General features: G+C 40.9%; 2 protein-coding genes across 3 annotated transcripts; both read right to left on the reverse strand.

Annotated features, from left to right (window-relative positions):
• Nucleotides 1-3,315: 3,315 nt before the first annotated feature.
• cpdb (carboxypeptidase D, b) lies at nucleotides 3,316-16,636 on the reverse strand. 2 transcript variants are annotated; one of them, XM_027177220.2, is made up of 21 exons: nucleotides 16,012-16,636; nucleotides 15,220-15,470; nucleotides 15,001-15,143; nucleotides 14,020-14,186; nucleotides 13,575-13,924; nucleotides 13,116-13,307; nucleotides 12,844-13,032; nucleotides 12,678-12,757; nucleotides 11,710-11,785; nucleotides 10,568-10,713; nucleotides 9,644-9,813; nucleotides 9,246-9,521; nucleotides 8,484-8,679; nucleotides 7,028-7,166; nucleotides 6,819-6,950; nucleotides 6,637-6,732; nucleotides 5,951-6,012; nucleotides 5,247-5,378; nucleotides 4,522-4,707; nucleotides 3,772-3,868; nucleotides 3,316-3,689 (listed from the first exon to the last, which is right to left on the reverse strand). In XM_027177220.2, the coding sequence occupies exons 1-21, from the start codon at nucleotides 16,596-16,598 to the stop codon at nucleotides 3,478-3,480; spliced, it is 3,879 nt and encodes a 1,292-aa protein (XP_027033021.2). In that variant the 5' UTR covers nucleotides 16,599-16,636; the 3' UTR covers nucleotides 3,316-3,477. The 2 variants fall into 2 exon arrangements, with proteins under 2 accessions (XP_027033021.2, XP_047661258.1); XM_047805302.1 differs by having other exon boundaries at nucleotides 13,116-13,310; nucleotides 16,012-16,635.
• Nucleotides 16,637-18,032: 1,396 nt separating this feature from the next.
• Nucleotides 18,033-21,708, reverse strand: cryba1b (crystallin, beta A1b). Its single transcript, XM_027177363.2, has 5 exons — nucleotides 21,664-21,708; nucleotides 20,838-20,956; nucleotides 20,466-20,607; nucleotides 19,464-19,606; nucleotides 18,033-18,485 (listed from the first exon to the last, which is right to left on the reverse strand). The coding sequence occupies exons 1-5, from the start codon at nucleotides 21,706-21,708 to the stop codon at nucleotides 18,338-18,340; spliced, it is 597 nt and encodes a 198-aa protein (XP_027033164.1). The 3' UTR covers nucleotides 18,033-18,337.
• Nucleotides 21,709-22,428: the final 720 nt, after the last annotated feature.

Consider the following 22,428-nt stretch of genomic DNA (forward strand, 5'->3'; position numbering starts at 1 on the left):
GCACTTAGAAATGATCTTCTGAACTTTTAACATTTTTCATGACAGGGCTACTGTACATTTTCAGCAGGTTTCTGTAGCCTCCCAAACCACAGAACCACTAAAGATTTTTAGAGCCACTGAAATCCATAAAGATTTTTGATGTGAAGTGGAAATAACGATAAAAGCACACATCTTGGTATAAAAGGCCTTGTGATGGAGAAACCTAGTCTGGTATTTATTCCTTACTCGGAATCCGGTGTCAGAGCTTTATACTTTACTTATTAAAAAGAAATACTGTACATAGGAGTTATTGCTGATCATCAGAGACGGTTCCTTAGCGGTTTTAAACACGTTCCGAGGAAGTGTCGTTAAATCTGTGGTCCTTTATCGAGTCCTGTGGTCTGACATGATTTATTTCCAAACTTTCAGACACATCTAACAGACGATCTTTATCTAAAAAATGATATAAAGAGCTCTCGAAGAGCACTGTGACACTGTAGAGAGAAACTCTATGCACTGTTTGACATGCTATGATATCTATTATAGTGTATTTTTGTGTATAGTGTTTACACAACAGCAGGTTGTAACTGGAGATTTTGTCACCTCAAAACATAACGGAGGGGGTCACGGTGGCTTAGTGGTTAGCACGTTCGCCTCACACCTCCAGGGTTGGGGGTTCGATTCCCGCCTCCGCCTTGTGTGTGTGGAGTTTGCATGTTCTCCCCGTGCCTCGGGGGTTTCCTCCGGGTACTCCGGTTTCCTCCCCCGGTCCAAAGACATGCATGGTAGGTTGATTGGCATCTCTGGAAAATTGTCCGTAGTGTGTGTGTGTGTGTGTGAGTGAATGAGAGTGTGTGTGCCCTGTGATGGGTTGGCACTCCGTCCAGGGTGTATCCTGCCTCGATGCCCGATGCCGCCTGAGATAGGCACAGGCTCCCCGTGACCCAAGAAGTTCAGATAAGTGGTAGAAAATGAAAATATGAAAAACATCAGAGATGCCACGGGCTACTATGTGAATTTTTAGAGTAACCCAATAATCTATTTTTTACTTACTATTATTTAATTCAACCAAACGAACATGCCATTCCCATCAACCAAGTAAAGAGACTGCGTGTAATTTTGTTACTTAAATTCACTTCATTTATTTATTTATTGTATATAAATTTTAAATGTATTAATGCATCTCCAAGCCAGAAGCCAGGGGTAATGGCAGTGAGAAGAAAAAAAAAAAACTCTCAGCAAGAAACTTTGAAAGGAACCAGACTCAAAAGGGAACCTGCCCTCACCAGGGTGACACCGGATAGCTCGTTTATAAATAATTACCCCCCTTTCCATTAAGCCTTGTATATCTTCACTATGCTTAAACCGCAGGTCAGTATACATTACAATAATAAAACAGCTGGTTCCCAACATCAGTGTGTGTGTGTGTGTGTCTGCTGGGAAAGATGAAGCAGGACACCATTTAAAAGCAGGCGAGATCCTCCTCTGCTTAAATGAAATTTTGGAGATCAATACTCGTCTGACTCATTCAGACTCATCCTTCGAACGAAGCCTCATCCGGCCCACGGGCCCGTGGCTGATCCTCGCTTCGAGGAGAATTCGAAGAGTGTCGGCTATTTAATTACAGCATGCTTCACTTAACGAAATAAAGGTTCTGGGATAAAAATGAAGAATCGATAAGTATAAGTGTGAGATCATCGCAAGGTAACGTCAGTGTGTAGGAGCAGTGTGTTGTTTAAGTGCACTGATGCCTTGCTGGTAATAAATGAGTGAAGCTCTTCGATTATATCCACACCCTGTTCTGCACCGCTTCTATGATGATGTTGTATTGCAAGAGAAGTATAAACTGTGTAAAGACAGATAAAGTGGTGTTACTGGCGTTCCAGTAATCTTCTAATGCACTCTCACTCATCCACCCACAATCACAAACTCTCTTCGTCTCTGACTCCGTCTGTCTCAGGATGGATGGATGGATGGATAGCAGCCTGACTTCGAGCCAACACGGACAAACACATAATACGGTTGGAAGAAGCTTTAGTGTTGTGTGGTTGAGTTGATATTTTATACAAACACACCCATTACAGTCCACGAGAAAATCCACATCTGACTGAGAAAACACACACACAAACACACACACACACACACACTGCTCTACACCCTCCCATCTTTATCCTCATCCTTCACACTTACTGGAAGTGAGCACTGCTGGGACTTTCCTGCACTACTGAGTCTTCTCTTCTCTTCCACAAGCCCAGCCCTGCTTTCTTTTCCCTGAACATCCACATCAACCTCCACAAAAACACCAAGATGATTCTCTCTCCACCGTGTAATGAATCTTAAAACGCATACTAATAGATCCAGGGTTCGAACGAAACCGTGATGAATCCATATCGCTTTTATTTTTTATGAGACGATGGCGGAGATGATACTCATCTGATATCAAATATATACGAATGCTTAAATGTAAAATTTGCTAATATGCTAAAATGATTTTTTTTTGCTCATGGCCATGCAACACACTCTGAGCGAAGCTCCTTCTGCCCTCTTCCACATCCACGAGCTCACAGGTGCAACATGATTGGTTAGAGTCGCTGTGATTGACAGGCGTATCTGCGATTGGATAGCATCTCGCTGTGTATCAATCTACAGAATCTTCCCGGATTTCTCACTCGTCCGAGTTCCTGAGACGTTCAGGAATGGATCACACTAACATGATTTTCTTTACAGAATTATGTATTAGCTCTAATCATAATTTGTTGCGCTTGTGGTCTGTAAGATCTAAACTCTGTGCTTTCAACTGCAATTTGCAGCCCGAATTACTGCCTCAATCAAAAAAACCCACTTCGATCTTTTCCTCTTTGTTTCACACAAACGAGCAGGCTAGGACTTAATATTTTTATATAGTTTTTTTTATATATAGTTTTCTTATATAGTTTTCTTATTATTTTATTCTCATTTTATTTTTTGCTATTTTATACCTTTTTATTTATTTATTTATTTATTTATTCTTATACAGGGACAGTTGCATTTGAGTTGATCTGAATTGCACCATGCATTAAACATGTCTGCAAGCGATCATCTGATCTCGGTACATTCCTCCACATATTCCTTTACTTACCTTACAGACACCCTACAGACAGAAGAGCTAGAACTTTCTTTATCGTATAAGGAATCATTTCTATTCTGCTGCGATTGGTCTCGTCCAGGATGGCTCCGTTCCATAGCCACGTGTCATAACAGCTCACTAAATGGTTTGAAAGTTTTGACCTTTACCTCACCTTGATTATTCATGTATGGGCGAGTTAAGTCATCATGAAAACTCCAACCGAGACGATCTTGAAGGGCAGACAATTATTACTGCTACATTCTGTTTATTAGAAATGAACAAGTGCGTCTGTTTTAAGAAGTGTATCAGATTAAATATAAATCTAACATCGTCGGATCCGATATCTGAAAACTGTCGTATGGTAAACTGCAAGGGTGCCAAGACTTTTTAAATCAACGCTGCTCGAGGTAAAAAGCATCATCTTCGCTCTCACTGTCCTCCAAAAACACGTTGTGTAGAGGCAACTTCTCGGATGACGTGGCCTCGGGTTGTAGAGTTTCTCGCAGACGACGGAGCCGTCTGAACGAGTCCCTGATCCGGCTGAACTTAGCTGAGCGGATGTGCCACGTGAGGAGCAAGCAGAGCAGGACGACGGTTATGGAGACTGCCAAGATGAGGAAAAAGTTAATAACGGATATTATAAAAAGATGAGTTTAGTGTACGAACATAATCCAAAGTTCGCTTACTTGCAGCAGCCAGCACCAGTCCCTGGCCTCGGTGTCTAACGTTTTTGTTGAACTTGATCATTATAGGAACTGCCTTCTGATGCGAGGACACATTTACCTGACAAAGGACAAATTAGAGGTCTTCACAGGTCCACTTAGATCCGAAAACCCGAGATCCGACCAGAGACCCGAGCAGGTTCGGGTCTAAAAGTTTCACGTGTGCCTCGGACACGGGTCGGGTATAATAATAGTGGTGTCGGGTCTCGGGTAATTTAAAATGAATGTGTTTTTACCAAACGGACCCGAGAAGACCCGAACTACTGTATCTCGTGTGTGTGCATCGACTCGAGTCCTTTTCCAACCTCTCCTCTGTTTGCCAAGACCGCTTGCGACATGTGGCTGGCGACGTGCGGCTGGCGGTAAGCTAATTTTCGTTGAAACAGACCTGTCAATCAATTCTGAATCCACTCTGTAGCGGTTACTTTAGTGTAGAGTTACGCAACATTCGGGTCCGGTCGGGTTAAAAAAAAATTGCCGTCGGGTCGGACTCGGGTCTAATTTTTTCGGGTTTGTCTCGGGTCGGGGCTTTCTTAAAAAAAATTAATAAATTATGCACGTCGGGTTCGGGTAAAAAGTGCTTCGGGTCACTTCGGGTCGGGTCCATTTCTTTAGACCTGAGAAGACCTCTAGAACAAATACAAGACGAGTAAAACTTACACTGCCATCTACTGGACATTAGAGGTAGTTAGTTTATAGACTCTTTTGACTAACCTGCATGAGCTGATTGTCAAAACCTGAAGCTTGAAACTGCAGTTGCTGAGTTCCTGGAGCCAGCAGAGTGTGGAAGAAGCCTTGTGTATCTGTGCGCACAAACACCGAGCCATTCACCTTGATCACTGCATCAGAAACTGGGCGGCCCTCTTGGTCTTTCACCACGCCACTCAGCCCTTTATGAACCTGTAAAAATAAATAAATAAATAAAATTTTTATGTTAAAAAAAAAAAACATTAAAAATTTATGTATTTTGTGCACTACAGATCATATCTAATGACTAACCAAATAAATAAATAAATAAATAATATAGATATCAAAAAGTGCCTGGACTAATATGCTCTATAACAACAAGATTGTAAAAGAAAAAGAAAAGAGAAATAAAATTCAAAAAAAATCACCACTGTGTCAATACGCTGATATTTCCGGATGCTTCCACAGCCCACATTATAGTGTCAGTAGTAAATAAAAACAGTTTTAGAAACGAATCACATGAATGTGTTTAAATAAGTAGTCGTACAGTAGGAGGTCGCTTTTCTCACAAATTGTTCACCTAATAAACAAATTTACTCAGAAATATTCTGAATTTTTTCTTAACTGTGTAAAATTCGGCCCATGAGACCACGATCTGTGTCGGTTTGTTGATTTGTGTTACGTTTTAGTCACGTTCGGTGTGTAACGTTACATTGGAACGTAAAAGTGAGAGCAGTGAAAGCAGCGCCGACCTCCAGCAGCATGGCGAACAGAGCCGACCGGTGCTCTGCCCAGAGAGGAAGCAGCTGCTGAGCAGGAGGGTAAAGACAGCAACCGGTGTACACCGTGATCTCAGGACACAAACCCACATCCACACTATAATCCTACAACACAGAGAGAATCAATCAGTCATTTGTGTCTTACAAATATATTCATTCATTCATTTTCTACCGCTTATCCGAACTTCTCGGGTCACGGGGAGCCTGTGCCTATCTCAGGCATCATCGGCATCGAGGCAGGATACACCCTGGACGGAGTGCCAACCCATCACAGGGCACACACACACTCTCATTCACTCACACACACACACACTACGGACAATTTTCCAGAGATGCCAATCAACCTACCATGCATGTCTTTGGACCGGGGGAGGAAACCGGAGTACCCGGAGGAAACCCCCGAGGCACGGGGAGAACATGCAAACTCCACACACACACAAGGCAGAGGCGGGAATCGAACCCCCAACCCTGGAGGTGTGAGGCGAACGTGCTAACCACTAAGCCACCGTGCTCCCCTATATATATACATATTTATTTATTATTATTTTTTAATATTTTATCACATTTAAGCAGCAAAGGAAGCAAAAGGTTTGTTTAACTATAAAGTCAAACATTATGTAAAATGACGCTTCCCCCCCCCCCCCCCAAAACACCATAAAACAAAGTGTTGAGACAACCTTCATGCTTCCCATGTGACCTTTGAAGTCTGCACCTCTTAGAATTCCTCCTGGAACTGACTCTGTGGGATTACAGCATTCACATCATCATCATCATCATCACCACCATTATACACATGATGCACAAATACACAGTTATGAGATCATCATGTATAAATAAAATACCTTGATTTCATTTTTTTACCACATAAATAGTTTCACATTTTGTAATGTTTCAATCTGGAACTAAAATAAGCGAATAAATCATAATTGCGATTATCTCTCATATCTCGTGAATGTATACGAACGGATGTATTTTGCAAAAGAAAAACTGTGACTGCATAAGTATTCACCCCCCGTGAACTGAAAACATAAATAAGTTGCCATCAGACATCATGGTATTAGTCGACCTGAATTAATGAGCAAAGTGATCTCGGTATAAATAAACCTGTTCCTGGAAGAACGCAGTGTTTATAAGAGAAAATATCCGACATATCGAACAGCATCGTGAGGAATAAGGAGCTATCAAAAAAACACAGGGTTATTTTGTGTAGATTCAACATACAGTACAGTATAATCCTAAATGAAGGGACTTCAGGCTGTAAAACTGAAAATGTCGACAGATCTAAGAGGGTGAATATTTATGCAAGGCAACGTAAAAGGTCGTCGTTCTTTTCCATCTGGAAAGATTCGTCTGTCTTTCCTACCCAGTCCGTTTCTGCATCCAGGGTAACCCAAGTGCATCACAGGGTGAATGCTTGCATAGATCGAGGCCAAATATTTCAGTGTTTCTTCACTGTGTGCTAGAAAGAGGCGAGAATGACAAATTCATCAGTGTTGAACAAAAACATCATTCACATTAATGGCGAATAACAATACAGAAAATCACCCGATCCTGTGGGTCGGTCATAGGGGTACGTTGTCATCAAAGAGCCTCCTTCTAGTGTAACAGACAGTGAGAAGCCTCCTCCCTCCATCAGATTCATCATCGCACGTGTTTCCGGTTGCGCCGACATGTTTCCTAAACGCACGGACAGGATTCGTGCTTCGGATTCGCTCAGCGACCGAACTAGAACAAAGTGCAGCTTAGTAACTGACCGTAGATGAAGTCTGTGTCAAGGTCTACACCGTGAGCATTGGTGAGTCCCGTCGTGGAGAAACACGAGCCCTCCTGAGCCAGCTCTCGACCGTCCGGGTTCACGCAAGGCACGATCACAATCCTGCTCCTGTCAATCAGCTTTAAAAGTGCAGAGGTGTGAGATAATAGACGGTATTCTGATTATAGTGGACGAACAGATCGGTGTGTTCTCCTAATTTGGTCTTAGCCAATTCCTCTGAGGACGACAACCTCCTCATCGATACACAATTATCAGACTGTAGAAAGGACATCTAAGGGAGTTTTTCCTCACCACAGTCACCTCAGACGTGTTCATTAGGGATCAATACAAACACATTTAAAGATGCCCTGCCACACGTATTTCATTACTTTTGTGGTAATGTCTGATGTTTACCACAGACTAACATTTTTTTGTGGAAAAAATGCCTCGGTTACCTTGTTTCAAGCCATTCTAGCGATTTGCGCCAGTTCTCATTAATATTCAATGAGCTATGCTGCTTGGCTCCGATTGGCTAACCACTAGGATATGAGAGCATGACTGTTCATTCACCCAGCGCAATAAGTAACCTAGGATAGAGGAACTTTGCCGCAATTCCAGGTGATTGTAAACAGAACGGCTTCTTCGGGTATATCGACGTTCAGCCATCCTTGCTGTATAGGAAACTCACTGAGCTACACGAATTCTGTGGGCGTGGTCTCAAGTGGGAGAGCTCATGAATAGTAATGAGCTCGATGAATTCCACGTCACACTGAGCAGCTTTTCTAATTGATCTTATTTTATTTTCAGTGGCTAGAACGGACCGGGGAGGTAGCAGTTCATTTTCACATCCCGACACAACACAAACAGTGACGTGACATACGGCTAAGTACGGTGACCCATACTCAGAATTCGTTCTCTGCATTTAACCTATCCAAAGTGCACACACACAGCAGTGAACACACACACACACACACCATGAACACACACCCGGAGCAGTGGGCAGCCATTTATGCTGCGGCGCCCGGGGAGCATTTGGGGGGGTTCGGTGCCTTGCTCAAGGGCACCTCAGTCGTGGCCGGCCCGAGACTCGAACCCACAACCTTCGGGTTACGAGTCAGACTCTCTAACCATTAGGCCACGACTGCCCCATATATGGACCGAACACGTATCAAAAAATACAAGTAAAAATGAATCTTTTTGATATTTCTTATGTTCTGTAAAGCTGTTTTGAGACAATATCCATTGTTAAAAGAGCTATGGAGAAATCCCATGTGGAGAAAAGTGCTATTTGAACTCTTCCAAGTACAAGACGTGACCTCACAGATGGCTAGTTTCTACAACGAGCTACTGTAGGAGACAGAGAGTACGCGACGCCTCCCACCCTGACAGCACGGCACATTCTGCTCTCTTGGCCACAAATGCGTCGTGTGTATAAGTGTTACTGCTGAGACACCTACCTTGGTGATGGCAGGGTTCCCACCATAGTTTATACAGAGAACAGATGCAAACTCCAGCAGCAGCTCTGGCCCCGCTGCAGCATTTCCATGGACACCTGCGACGTACCGGATTCTTGGCACCGTGGGTCGTGTTGACTCGGGACCTCCAGAGATCTCCAGTGCCCAAATAGGCCGTAACTCCCAGCTGTTACCCAGACTGAACATAAAACAGAGACAACAGATTCGTCTTTATGCTATTTATTCTTATTCATTTGAAAATAGATCGGCATGACCTTGTTTCCGTACTACACCCAGGTCCGAAAACAACCGACAATCGAGTTGTCTTGAACTTCCGGACTTCGACTGATGGTGGCGCTACAGCGCAGCGTTTTGCTTTTTTGTCCCGAGACAAGCCGCTCAGTACTCGGTAGGATCTCAGTGGAAATTTGGTACACAGCAATATTTGTGGCTAATCCGTAAACGGATATTAAAAAATGATTTTAAAAAATCACAGCCACCGTCAGCCAATCAGATTTCAGCAGCCACTGAACAGTGGGCTATGGTCACGTAAATATGATGATAATCAAATGTTATAATCCATCGAATGTCTTGTAACTTGGCAGTAACTGGAAATTTAGGGTGATATGTGCAAAGGATGTTTAGATCCCACAGACCATCACTATAATTCTTAAAATGATGATGATGATGATTATTATTATAATAATTATTTATTTATTTATTTATTTTATAAATTTTTTTTTATAAATAAAAGCAACAGGTCACCTGTACAGACGAGTGATACGAGGAAAGTTGAGGTGAAGTCCAAGCAGGAACTCGGAGCGTTCTGTGTGCTTCCTGTAGTGCAACGTTCTGGCTGGAAGATAGTTTTGGACGAGCTCTTCGAGGCTGCGAAGAGAGGACAGGTTCTCCACCAACCTCCGAAATTCTTCTTCCTCCATCTGGGTTTCAGATTGTGACTGCTGATCTCGGGTCAGTTCAAAATCCACCTGCTCCACCCAAGTTACAGTCACCGTCACCAAAGCCGAGACGCGAACATATCTGAAGAGACAGCGGCATTAAAGAAGCTGTATATAAATATTATGGCATATGATTTTACATTAAATCGTATGTACATGAAATACCGTAAAGCTGAGTTTAATCTCATCACTTTCATTTCTTACCCTGGAGCGAAGGCATGGAGCTGGTACATCCCGGGAGCCAGAGGTCTCCAGAACTCTCCTGTGATGCTGGTGTGAACCTGATGCATAGAGCCTTCGACCTCTATGGTAGCATTAGCAATAGCCTGACCAGACTGGCTATCAGTCACTCTACCTCTGACTGAAAAATGAACCTGACAGGAAAAGAAAACAAATTCATGCTGGAGAACCTAAAGGAAACCCATTGAGGCACAGGAATGAACCCAAAACATCAGGCACATCTCTTTTATTTATATATACACAGTACACACCACTATGATTAACAGACATTGTCACAAAGAAGCTTCAGAGAAAGTTTAATGATGGATGTACATCCCGATGAAGCAAGCTGGCCAAGAGGAACTTCTTTAGACGACATGAGGTAAAAACTGCAACGTTTACAGTATCCATGTGGAGAACATCTAGAGCAATCTAGCTAATTTGCTCCCCAGTTTGCCCACCAGTCATTTCTCCATGTCACGTGTCCAATAAAAACCTTGCTAAAGATTAACCGGTATCAGAGGGCAGCGTAACACTTTCCTTAGAAAACGTTATCAATCCTCTTCCATATACATGAGCACACGGACAGCCACGATTGTCTAGCGTCACCCTGACTGAAAGCCCTGAATGGGTAATGCACACCCACAGAGCAAAGGAAAACTGAATTAGACGTTTATGACATTTGGAAGATTTCATATTGAAAATATTGCCATCATAGAGATACATAAAAAAATGTACTGTATAAGGTACAAGGTTGCCTGAGAGGTGTGCGATTAAACATACAGTACAGTCATTAAGATGACAGTAGGTAGTTTCTACATAGAGATACGATAGAGAAAGAAAGTCAACGGTTAAATAATGAAGAATTAAGAAAAGAAGAGACTGAGGCTTGTCAGAAAAGGAGACGACCTGTTGGATTAAGTGCAGCAAAGGCCTTTGATTCTGTATCCAGTACATGGTAACGTTTTCGCCTGGTGCCTCCAGATCACAGCTTACTCCAATGAGGACTCCCAGAGTGTCCGTGTTACCGTACTCCCAAGTCTCCAGATCGATCCCTGCGTTTGGAAAGATCATTACCAGCATTAAAATCATTCAGTGCATGATATTGGAAAAAATTATAATAATAATTATAATAAAAACTAAAACTAGATTTGTAAAGTCACGACAAACTTTGATGATGTAAGTATTCGCAAAGGCCGGTACTTTTTGGAGGCGAGTGAACATAAGGGCCAGTGTTACTTTTGGAAGCAAGTAGACAGAAAGCTAGGATGCCAAAATATTTGGAGGTAAGTGGAGACAAGCATGTGATGTCATCCGAATACTCTTGAGGAAGTTCTCCTCATTGTGCTGAGTGTTTTAATGTCACATGTCCATGTTATGCTAATTATTTTTTTCATGCGACGTCACGTTACGTGACCGGAATACATGTGAGGCAGTTCTCCTGATTGTGCTGAATGTTTTGATATGTCACAAGTCCATGATGTGCTAATTTTTAATTTTCACGTGACATCACGTGACGTCATCAGAATACCCGTGAGGAAGTTCCCCTCATTGTTCTGAGTGTTTTGATATGTCACATGTCCATGTTGTAAATTTATTTTAAAGATTTTGCATACATTGGTAGCGGGGCTGTGGGATTTATGATTTATGATGGGAGTCTATGGGGAAAAAAGGCCAATTTGAGACCCAGTACCAGAAGTACCGGTACTCGGATCGCTTAGCAAAGTAATAGCAACAAACATCAGCCCAGGGTCTACAACATATCCGAATTTGGTGCATGTGGCTCGAAAGCTCTAGGAGGAGTTACTCTTGATAAATTTTTGTCTAAGCTTAAAAAGGAAAACAGAATGTTGGCTTCTACAAAGAGACATAATAATGATAATAACCATTTGTTCTTATTTGTTTGTAAACCAAAGGAGTTTGTGTCACTGTGGTCCTTTTATTTTCATTTCTATTTCATTCTAATCTTGAACAGACAAGTGTTTATGTTGCTAGAAATATATTCTAGACCCCAGATGATGGCTATAAATCAACACAACATTAGGACTCGCCTATAGGTGCAGAAGGATTCATTTTATTTCTGTCCAAATCCTCACAGGTCTGTGACGTCTGATGAGATGAAAGTTCCTGAATTAAAAAAAAAAAAAAAAAGATAGATAAGAAAAAAAAAATAGATGGGTTTGAGTGAATATGATATTTCTGTTTTGTTCTACTCTCTGTGAATCTCTTACTTATCCTTTACCCAAATAATAATAAAATAAAATTTCATACAAACAGTATTTTCAGGCATAATTCAGTCATTCTTTGTCTAAAAGCAGTTGATTGTGATTTTCAGAGAGCCGAAACGTTCATTTTCAGTCACACAGAACAGAAATCCTCACTTTGTGTAATGACATCTGTGCATGTTGTTTATCTCTCACTGCTCCTGTCATGGGGGGCACGGTGGCTTAGTGGTTAGCACGTTCGCCTCATACCTCCAGGGTTGGGGGTTCGATTCCCACCTCCGCCTTGTGTGTGCGGAGTTTGCATGTTCTCCCCGTGCCTCGGGGGTTTCCTCCGGGTACTCCGGTTTCCTCCCCCGGTCCAAAGACATGCATGGTAGGTTGATTGGCATCTCTGGAAAATTGTCCGGTGTGTGAGTGTGTGAGTGAATGAGAGTGTGTGTGTGCCCTGTGATGGGTTGGCACTCCGTCCAGGTTGTATCCTGCCTTGATGCCCAAAGACACCCGTGATAGGCACAGGCCCATACCCCGTGACCCGAGAAGTTCGGATAAGCGGTAGAAAATGAATGAATGAATGTTCCTGTCATCTTTGGTTGATTAGACAAAAGGCACAAATTACTGTTAACTGTTTTAAAACTGACAGATTTGGATGGTTGCTACTGTGAGTTTGGCGCTCCTGAAACTCAAAATGTCCTAATTAGGCATTCTCTGGGGGTCAAATCTACTCTTACTGCACTCAAGTTACAATAAATATCATTCATTGGCTCATTACTGAAAGTAAATACTTCAATACTTACCAAGTAGGCTTGTGTGATCGATTTAAATACAGCCTCGTCAACAGAATCGACTGAACCTGGATACCTCACTCCAAGCACTCCTAAAAAAAAAACAACACCACAAGAGCTTAACACAGCGAGTCATTTAACATCCTGCTAACATGTAAACACAAAATCTATAACGTACCACCAAGAACTCTAGCAGACAAAACAAACGAGTGAGCTTTCATCCAGTTCATCACCGCCCTGGTTTCTGGTCGGACAGACCGGGTTGCGTGGATCTGGTCAGGAAAGTTCCAGCTCAAGTCAATGTCTTGTTGGTCGGCGTGTTTCACACCATCACCGAATTCTCCATCTACATTTAAATACTCAGAAGCTAAAAACAGATAAAAAAAGGTGTTTGATTTACAACGTTCTCCAGAATAGAACAAAATCGTGTCTCATTTTCCGTTCCCATACCTTCTTCTGCCATTCCATACCCATCTGGGTTCACACAAGGCAGGATGTGCACGCTTGTACTGTTCACCAGCTGTGTGATTAAAGGCTCGCTGCCATAATTACGGCACAGGTATTCAACCAAATTCAAGAGAATCTTCTGACCTACAGCATCATTGCCACGCAAGTTGCCAACAAATATAATTTCAGGTTTACCTGCTAAGCATAGACCAGATTGGACCAGAAACATGGAGAAAAATAGTTAAATGTGTTAAATAGTTATCACAACATTTGAGTAGATACATATTATACAGACATAGAAAACAGATTATGTAGCTTAACCAATTCCAAACTAACGATGTACTGTAGCGCATATATTACAGTAGCTAATTCATTTGCCACCAGTGTACCAGAAAGGATCCAATTCATATTTATAAGCAAGTAAAAAGGCTGTGCATGAACAGATTTAATCTAAGGGACTACCTGGTTCATGAGTGCCAAGGTTAGATGATATCTTCATGAGAAAAAGTTCCCTGCCCATAACGGATTGGCCAATCGAAAACAGTTGGGCGTGAGACGAATAAACAGAGCTAATCTGCTGTAGGTACGCTTCCATGTCCGAGTAACTGCGATGACTCTTGACTGGTGGCTCAGATGTGGAAGCTTGTTGTTTGTCGAGAACCTGTTCAGTAGACCGGTATGCTACTGTCGGTACAGGAGAGATACTATGCCAGGGCATTTGCACCTCTTCGCTCAATTTATTTAGAACAAAATTTAGCAGAGTAGCTTTGCCTTTATTCACTGTTACGTTGTTTATAGTGCTTGGACGGTACCTGAGACACAGAAAGGTATAATAAAAGGTAAGATCTCAACCAACACCAACGCCAACACCTGATAGCAAATTAACATTAAGATTAATGGTAATCACCCAAGAGCACTGGCTGTGATGGTATAAATTCCTGGCAGCAGCAACCGGTAATAATCACCAAATATCCATGCTGTGATGATGTGGTCTATTCCGGCAACGGAGATGCTTGAGCCGGGGATACCCATTCCTGAGGTGTTCATGACGTACCCTCTGACTCCAATATGAACCTTGAAATGACGCAGAAAGCCTATTTACTGATGTGAACAATAACAGAACAATTTTGCTCTATTATCTTCCCTAGCATGTGTTAGCATTTGATTCCACCAAGAAACATCAAGTTAACCAACTGAAGGTTTTGAACCCACAAACCTCTTCTGTATTCTCTACAGATGAGCTCAAAGACACCCGATGTCACTACTGTTGCTTTGATTGACAGGGAAGAAAGAACATGCCATTCATCCCCCACAGACATTGTGGCCATTCAGGTTGCCAATTAGAGCTAATTAACTGAGACTAGTCATTTAGTATTGTAGAAATAAATCTAAATTGTCAGGGCACGGTGGCTTAGTGGTTAGCACGTTCGCCTCACACCTCCAGGGTTGGGGGTTCGATTCCCACCTCCACCGTGTGTGTGTGTGTGGAGTTTGCATGTTCTCCCCATGCCTCGGGGGTTTCCTCCGGGTACTCCGGTTTTCTCCCTCGGTCCAAAGACATGCATGGTAGGTTGACTGGCATCTCTGGAAAATTGTCCGTAGTGTGCGAGTGTGTGAGTGAAGGAGTGTGTGTCTGTGTGTGTGCCCTGAGATGGGTTGGCACTCCGTCCAGGGTGTATCCTGCCTCGATGCCCGATGACGCCTGAGATAGGCACAGGCTCCCCGTGACCCACGTAGTTCGGATAAGCGGTAGAAAATGAATGAATGAATATAAATTGTGTAAAATGTATTACATTGATTTTTCATCAGAAAGTTTCATTGCAAACAAAAGATTGACCAATTGTGCAAAAAGATCTAACAGGTTATAACAAGTCTGAAAGTTTCTTACCGTTTCCATGAATGCTAGTAGAGCTTCCCTGTTGTTGTTCCATTCACTATAGAGATCTGCAGCCAGTGGATATTTGCAGCAGCTCAGCTGTAAGGTGACTTCAAAGCAGTTTCCTCTGAAGTAACTAAAGTCTTGTATACTTCCTGTAGTTTACAAGTACATCTAGAACATCAATATGCAATAATATCTGGAATAAATGAACACCGAACACATTTTCACCTTGCATATCGGTCCACTCTGCAGTTGTCCTATTTCTGAACTCCTCGTTTAGCTCATCAGGACACAGGGACTTGCCTTCTTTCATGATCGAGTGGTTTTCAGTAAAAGTCTGTACCAAATAGCGGCAGAGCGCCTCATCCTTATCATGGTCTGGATGTCTGTATGCACTTGGTGTAACATGGCAACTTGGGTAATCAAAGGGGTCGATGGCCTGTATTGAGCCTCCTTTCAAGTTTCCGGCAAGAACAAACCTTTGGGAAAAGACAGATTGCTTATGTCAAAGCTTTTAAACCTAAAAAATGCTATATACACCAAATGGCCAAATTATGTATATACTGTACATGTCCATCACACCCATTTGTGGTTCTTCTCCAAACTGTTGCCACAATGTTGGAAGCACACACTTGAGCCTGTACCATTACGGTTTCATTTCACAGGAACCTAAAGGCCCAAATCTACCCTACAATTCCCCTGTGCACAAAACAAAGTCCATGAAGTTTATGATTTGCCAAGGTTGGAGTGGAAGAACTTGACTTGTCTGTACAAAGCCCTGACCTCAAACCCTGAACAGCTTTGGGATGAACTGGAATGCTGACGGTCCATCAGACCTTCTCACTTGACATCAGTCTGAACTTATACTCATGCTCTTGCAGCTGATTCGAGTAAAAAGTTTATTTTTTTTACTTCAGAAGAGTGGAGATTAATATAACAGCAATTCTGTTTTCATGCATGTGATTTGTGCAAACAGGAAATAGGAAAATAATTGCATTTTAATTGCAAGTAAAGACTTACTTTTTCTGTAAATCCCATTTAACGACAGCGAACATCTCAGGTGCGCTTTCGAAAGTTCTCGGATCAAACTGATCAGAGAAACTAGGGCTTGTAGTGATATGTTTGTGACCCTCTTTGCTGCCACTACAATCCCCTTCTACAGCCTTCTCGAAGCCATCAGGATTCCCACTTGGTAAGATATAAATATCAGTGTTGTCTATGAGGTCAGTCACTCTGGGATCAGTTCCATACTGACTCAGGAGATAATCAATGAGGTAAACCAAGATCTGCCTGGACAGCAGCTCGTCCCCGTGGATGTTACCCAAATATCTGAATCTCGGCTTTCCAGGAACTTCCCCAAGGAGATTGATGTGCACTGTGATTCTTATCACCCAAACCTCTCTGCCTCCAGCTGACCTGCCGGCGCTCGTGAGGTTGCAAATGTCTGGGTATTTTTCAGCGAAATGCTCAAGACGACGACTAAATTCCGCGTAATTGTAGTATTGCATGTACGTTTCCTCATCATGTGTCTTTAATTCGACACGGGAAGAGTAAAAAACGTGTGAAATCGCGAAAAGTTGGGTTAATATTGACCGGAAATGCGCCATGTTGCAAAGAGATTTCTGTCACATTGACCTGGTAATAAAGGCACGCGCCGGGTTGCAAAGTTTTATTTTCGTTTATTTTATTTATTTTTTTTTGTACACAATTAAATGTAACGTTATAGAATTGCTTAATGATAATTGCTTCATAATAAGATCACAGTTCCCTGACAAATAAAAATAAAATCCGTTCACCATGCATTACTATGAGCTGGGGTGTAAAATACCTGACAAACTGTATTTCCTTAAAATATTAAATAGTATTTTGGCGAATTGATCTTTTTTTTTTTAAGTCTTATAGAAATTAAATAGTCGCTTAATTTAATTTCCAAGAAAAGCCAGATAATTTACTCCCTGTTTGTTTGTTTGTCTGTTTATTTGTTTGTTTGTTTGTTTGTGTTTTTTATAATAATAATAATAACAATGATAATAATAATAACAACAATAGTTATTATTATTATCATTGTTATTATTATTATTATCATTATTATTATTATTATTATTATTATTATTATTATTATTATTATTATTATTATTATTATTATTATTATTATTATTATTATTATTATTAACCTACAAATCTGAAAAGTCTCAGTCATGTAAAGTCTGTAGACTGTATGTTAATCTAATAGGCCATGTTTAACATCCAATTAAGGTCATTATTGTGGACATCATAAACTGTCAAGCATACAAGATTGTGGTTAGCGCTTCTAGCTATCTGAACACCGATAATCCATCAGACTGCCTCAGGTTCTACCTCAATACAAAACATTTCATATCCTAACCAAAGACTCACATTTACTTTATTCTTAGCATTCAGCTGAACTTTTTTGGGTAAGACTTCCGATTAGCCATTTCCATTTATTTCAGACTAGTTTGTATACCACAACATCTACTGACACTGCAAATGAAAGTCTAATTTATTAAATTAACCCTAATTGTTATAGATTTGTTAAAAACTAATAGGATGTGTGTAGTTAGGTGTTGCTTGAAAAACCAGCACAAAAACTAGGGTTACTCATGTAACATTATATTTAACAGAGTTTACAGGTGTTTTGTTTGGTAATGAAATTGCCAGTTAAACTAGCAGCAATTTCAGTAGATATTAATTATTTACATTATATTTTACTTCTGATCATTTCATTAGACAAATAGGTTTTTTTTTAGACAAAAAGCATATTACTAGCAAACTTACCAAGAATGAACTATGACTGAATGCCATAGTTTTATGTGATATAAGTCATAATTTTTTTCTGGTTACAAGCATTTATTATCTCATTTAAGTACATTTAAAAGGGCTAACTCTTTTTTTTTTTTTTTTTTTTTTTTTACCTTTTTTCGAGTAGACTTGAGTTTAACCGATAACTTTGAGTTCTGAGGCTAATTCCACATTTCTACTTCATTATGATGCCATAAAGAGACACACATTCCTTTTCCTTGTTGTATTTATTCACCAACTCTCACATAAGTTGACAGGAGTTGCAAGTTTATTGTGATAAAAGTAGAGCAATGTCTCAGGTGTCTCACCAGGCTACAGCCTGGCTGCAGCTTCAAGATCGTTATTTCTAAAGTTTTCATTCTGTGTCTTTCTCTCCTGAAAAATAATCCGACAAGTTACATGAATGTAGCACCAGTTAGTCGGCTGGCGATCCTGGCAGTGAGGTCTGCACTGTGAAGCTGAGTACGGAGGAGTGGAAAGACTGGAGAGGGAGGAGAAGAAACGAAGGAGGAAGGACACATTATTTTTAGTCCTGGATTCTACGGATGGACTGGATCAGGGGGGTGTGAGCGTGGGTGCCGAACTCCCTGTAGCATCTATACTCGCCTCCATGCCAGTCACATTCCATGATGTATTGATAACCACGATAACCAGGGTACTGGTAGCACACCCAGCTGGAAGAATGAAATAAAATGAGCCATTAGGCCAAAATACTTTACAGGATAAATGACATATAACCTTTGAATGAGCAATGTTGGTATACATTATATGGCCGGATGCTATGTGGACACCTGACCATCACAAGCTCATGTTGTTTTTCCCCAAATTGTTGACATTCCCTAGAATGTCTTTGTATGCTATAGTTTTTCAATTTCCCTTCATTGGAAAGCCAGCTCCATGAAGACATGGTTTGACAAAGTTGGATGTGAAGAACAGTGTTCTGCACAAAACCTGAACTCTGCCTCAACTCCACTGAACGCCTATGGGATGAACTGCAACACCGACTGCACCCTGGAACTCAGTTCCTGTCCTTTGCATGAACACAAATCCCCACATGCTTCAAAATCTAGCAAAAAGCCTTCCCAGAAGAGTGCAGGACCTGGAATGGGGGTCTACATGCTTTATAAGTGCGATGGAATTTTATATAATTAATAATCCTTTTTTGTAGTAAACTCATCAAGCCGGCAGTAAACATACTGTACCGACCAGCAAATCTGTGTCTGCTGCCGTCTTTTGTTTATTCATTGATAACGTTAACTACTACACCTTTATTCTGTATGAATACTCAGTATGAAGGTCTCAGTAAACCTTGAAAAATTTTACCATTTATTTAATCACTGTCTCTGCGTGGTTCTTTGGCAATCTTTGACCTGAATTCAGCTCAGCTCAGATGTCCTCTCCGAGTGAACCTAAAAATACTATCAAGTTGTGTAATAAAAACCTAACTCCATTTGCAGTCTTGAAATCATGCCAATATTTTCCTGGGCCTCTACAATCCATAACTAACATCAAGCCCAATAAAGCGAGCCCTGTTTATCATTTCTGTTATACAAATATTACAGATCTATTCAATAAGGTGAGATGAGGTGATGCATGTTCTTACTCTGATGGAGTTTTGTGTTTGTAGTTGAGGTGCTGGTGGAGGTACTCACGCGCCGCTTTGAACCTGCATGGAGCCGATCTCGTTGTTGTGCCAGCCCATAGCCTGCAGGGAAGGGTAGTCATCGCAGAGATCCCACTGTCTTCCCATCATGTTCTCACACTCCCACACACACATGCGGGACTGCTTGTGGCACTGTTTCGACACGAATAAGAGTAAGACTGGAAGTGTCTGCTCAGAATACCTGCCTAATAGACAATCCCATAGGATTTCTTTTTCTCATTGAGATTTAAGGTGATTTCTTAGGTGATTCTTCTTAAGATTCTCAGAGTATTCCTGAGGAAAAGTAAACCTTTAGACAAAAAGGTGATTTTTTTTATCTTAAAGCATTTTATAAAGAGAAAAAGGCTACAGTTACAGCTACCATCTGATCAAATCCCTAATCTCCTGATCACAAGGCAAATACTTTTCAAATCTCCTTTTCAAAGGCAAAAGCATGATGGAATACAAAAAAAAAAAAAAAAAAAAACCCACCTTTTTGTCCAAAGGTTTACTTTTCCTAAGTAAGGAACCTTATAAAACAAGGTGTTTTATATCTCTTACAGTGCGGCACTTTGCCAGGAGGTAAACAGATGTTTTACACTCCTTACCTTTACTGATGATGTCCTAAAATGTAGTATTTGAACCGAAACAGTTGCCAGTGATTATGTTTTACTGTTGAACAACCTTAACCATTTCTAGACACATTTAAATTTCCATAGTTTTCAAGACTATGATTACAAGAAGTCGTCAGTCCTGGAGACTTTACCATTTTAAAATCTGGAGATTCCTGGAGACACTTGTGACTCCTTCCATAAATGTTATATAAAGGTCTCCTTAAAGAAATCTTCACATTATAAATGGTTAAGTGAGTGTTGTAAAAATATGTTTTATAGATTATTACCTTTAGATCACATTCCTATGGATGAGCTGTTACTATAGAAACAATAGCATATCACATTCTAAGCCAATCAGATTTGTGATATGACAGGATAAATATTATGGATGGACTCACGGCCGAGTAGATTGGGCGGAAAGACATCATTCTCTCAACACGGTAGCCATGGCTTCCCATGTAGGCCTCAAAGCAAGGGTAGTCTCCCTTCTCCAGGACAAACTGCTGGCCATTGTAGCTGCTGTGCTCAAACCCCACCCAGCTGGGTTACGGAAAAAAAAAGGGAATGAAAAACAGACTATAAACATCGCTATGAAGCAATGAATGTGAAAGCGAGGTTGATTTTGTTTACATATCTAATATGATTGTCCAACTTGGTAAATGAACTTGTTGTAAAAGGATTGCATATAAGTATGAATTTTGAAGTGAAATAAGTATAAAATGTATCTGCTTACAATTTTTTGAGTCAATAGTTTATGCCTGATTACTCACGCTCCGCATTCCACCTTCATGGAGCGGATGTTCTCCATGCCATACTCCATAATGTTCTTGCAGCAGGAAGTGAACTCCCACCATCTGCCCTGGTAGTACTCCTGGTCATAAACAGTGATCTGGTGGAAAACACACAGGCGTTTATTTACTTCTGTCATCATGTACCATGAGAAATTGTCTCTCCCATGTGACTCTTTATTTTGTATGGAATAAAACATGACAAGAAAATAAATCGATAAGGTAAAGGTTTGAAAATTTGGTCAATTTGTCAAAATTTGGTCGATTTATACATTATATATACTGATCACTTATACAGTATTTTTCAGTGTTTAAAAAAAAGAAAGGTTTCCAGGACATTACAAAGCGCACAGACATTCCTTTTTACGGCATTTGGCAGAGTTGAGTGATTGAGGGTTAAGGGCCTTGCTCAGGGGCCCCAGAAGGGGGCAGCTTGGTGGACCTAGGGTTTGAACTCAAAATCAAACCGATCAGTAGGCTAACACCTTAACCGCTAAGCTACCACTTATCCCATGTCAGAAAACTTAAAATGTTAAATGTTTAGTAGAGTATCCTTGCAAAAAGCTTTACCATAACCATATATATACTGTATATATTGATTTCTTTATTAAATAACAACACTCCTTATTTTTTAAAAGAAAATCTATATTTGGTTAAGTGCGTGTGCTCTGCGGAGCCATGCTGTTGTAGAAGATGAAACAAAAGCTTCTGACAAATCACAATCAAGCACTTAATATGGCATTGGTCTTTCCTTGTGGCAAGAAGGCAAATCCTAGAGGTACTGTATTTGGTAAAGTGCACACTTCACCTTCCATGGTCCCATGGGCATGCTTGTCTGAGTGGTCTGAGCCATTATCTGATATTTTAGTACTGCTTGACCTGTGAGGTAGAATGAGACAGGAAAAAAAAAAATTAGAACCATACACAACTTTACACCCAGGTACAGATTAATACGTATCGCAACATATCGGCATTCCTGTTTCTTCTGTTTATCATCAACTCTTTACTTAGAGATATTTCCAAAATCTCTCTTATAACACAAGCCATCTGTGTTGTTTCTGACATTTTAGTCTTTAAAATATGATTGATGATGAACCACTATTTAAAATTCTATTATGAACGAAGCTCTATTCACGATGTTACTGTAAACCGGTGCTTGAAAGACTTACCCCGAGGTGTGAGCCGTGTGCGCTGGGGGGTTTCCACTAAGTGGTCTCTTGGTCAGGCACGTGTAGGGGTATTTATATAGGGATGAGGTGAATGGCCTTTCTGACTCACAGACCTCGGCTGCTGTCAGCACTTTGCTTTGGAAGTCTTTTTGTCTCTTGAGCTTTAGGGCCTTTCATTCTCCCACCTCGCGCCTCACAAAGAAGCTATCTCTGCCAGTACAAAACAGAGCATGTAGCCATTGAATGTCTGTGTTGGGTAATTTTTCCTTTTTATACATATCCATTAACATGACAGATGTTATCTATGTTAATTCAGAGTACTTTTGGTTAACATTAAATACAAAAAAAACCCCAACAAGTTAAACAAAACCTTCGACCAAATTGTATGTTGTGTTAGTCTTTCA

This window comes from Tachysurus fulvidraco, chromosome 21, assembly GCF_022655615.1.
Source record: "Tachysurus fulvidraco isolate hzauxx_2018 chromosome 21, HZAU_PFXX_2.0, whole genome shotgun sequence".
NCBI lineage: Eukaryota > Metazoa > Chordata > Actinopteri > Siluriformes > Bagridae > Tachysurus > Tachysurus fulvidraco.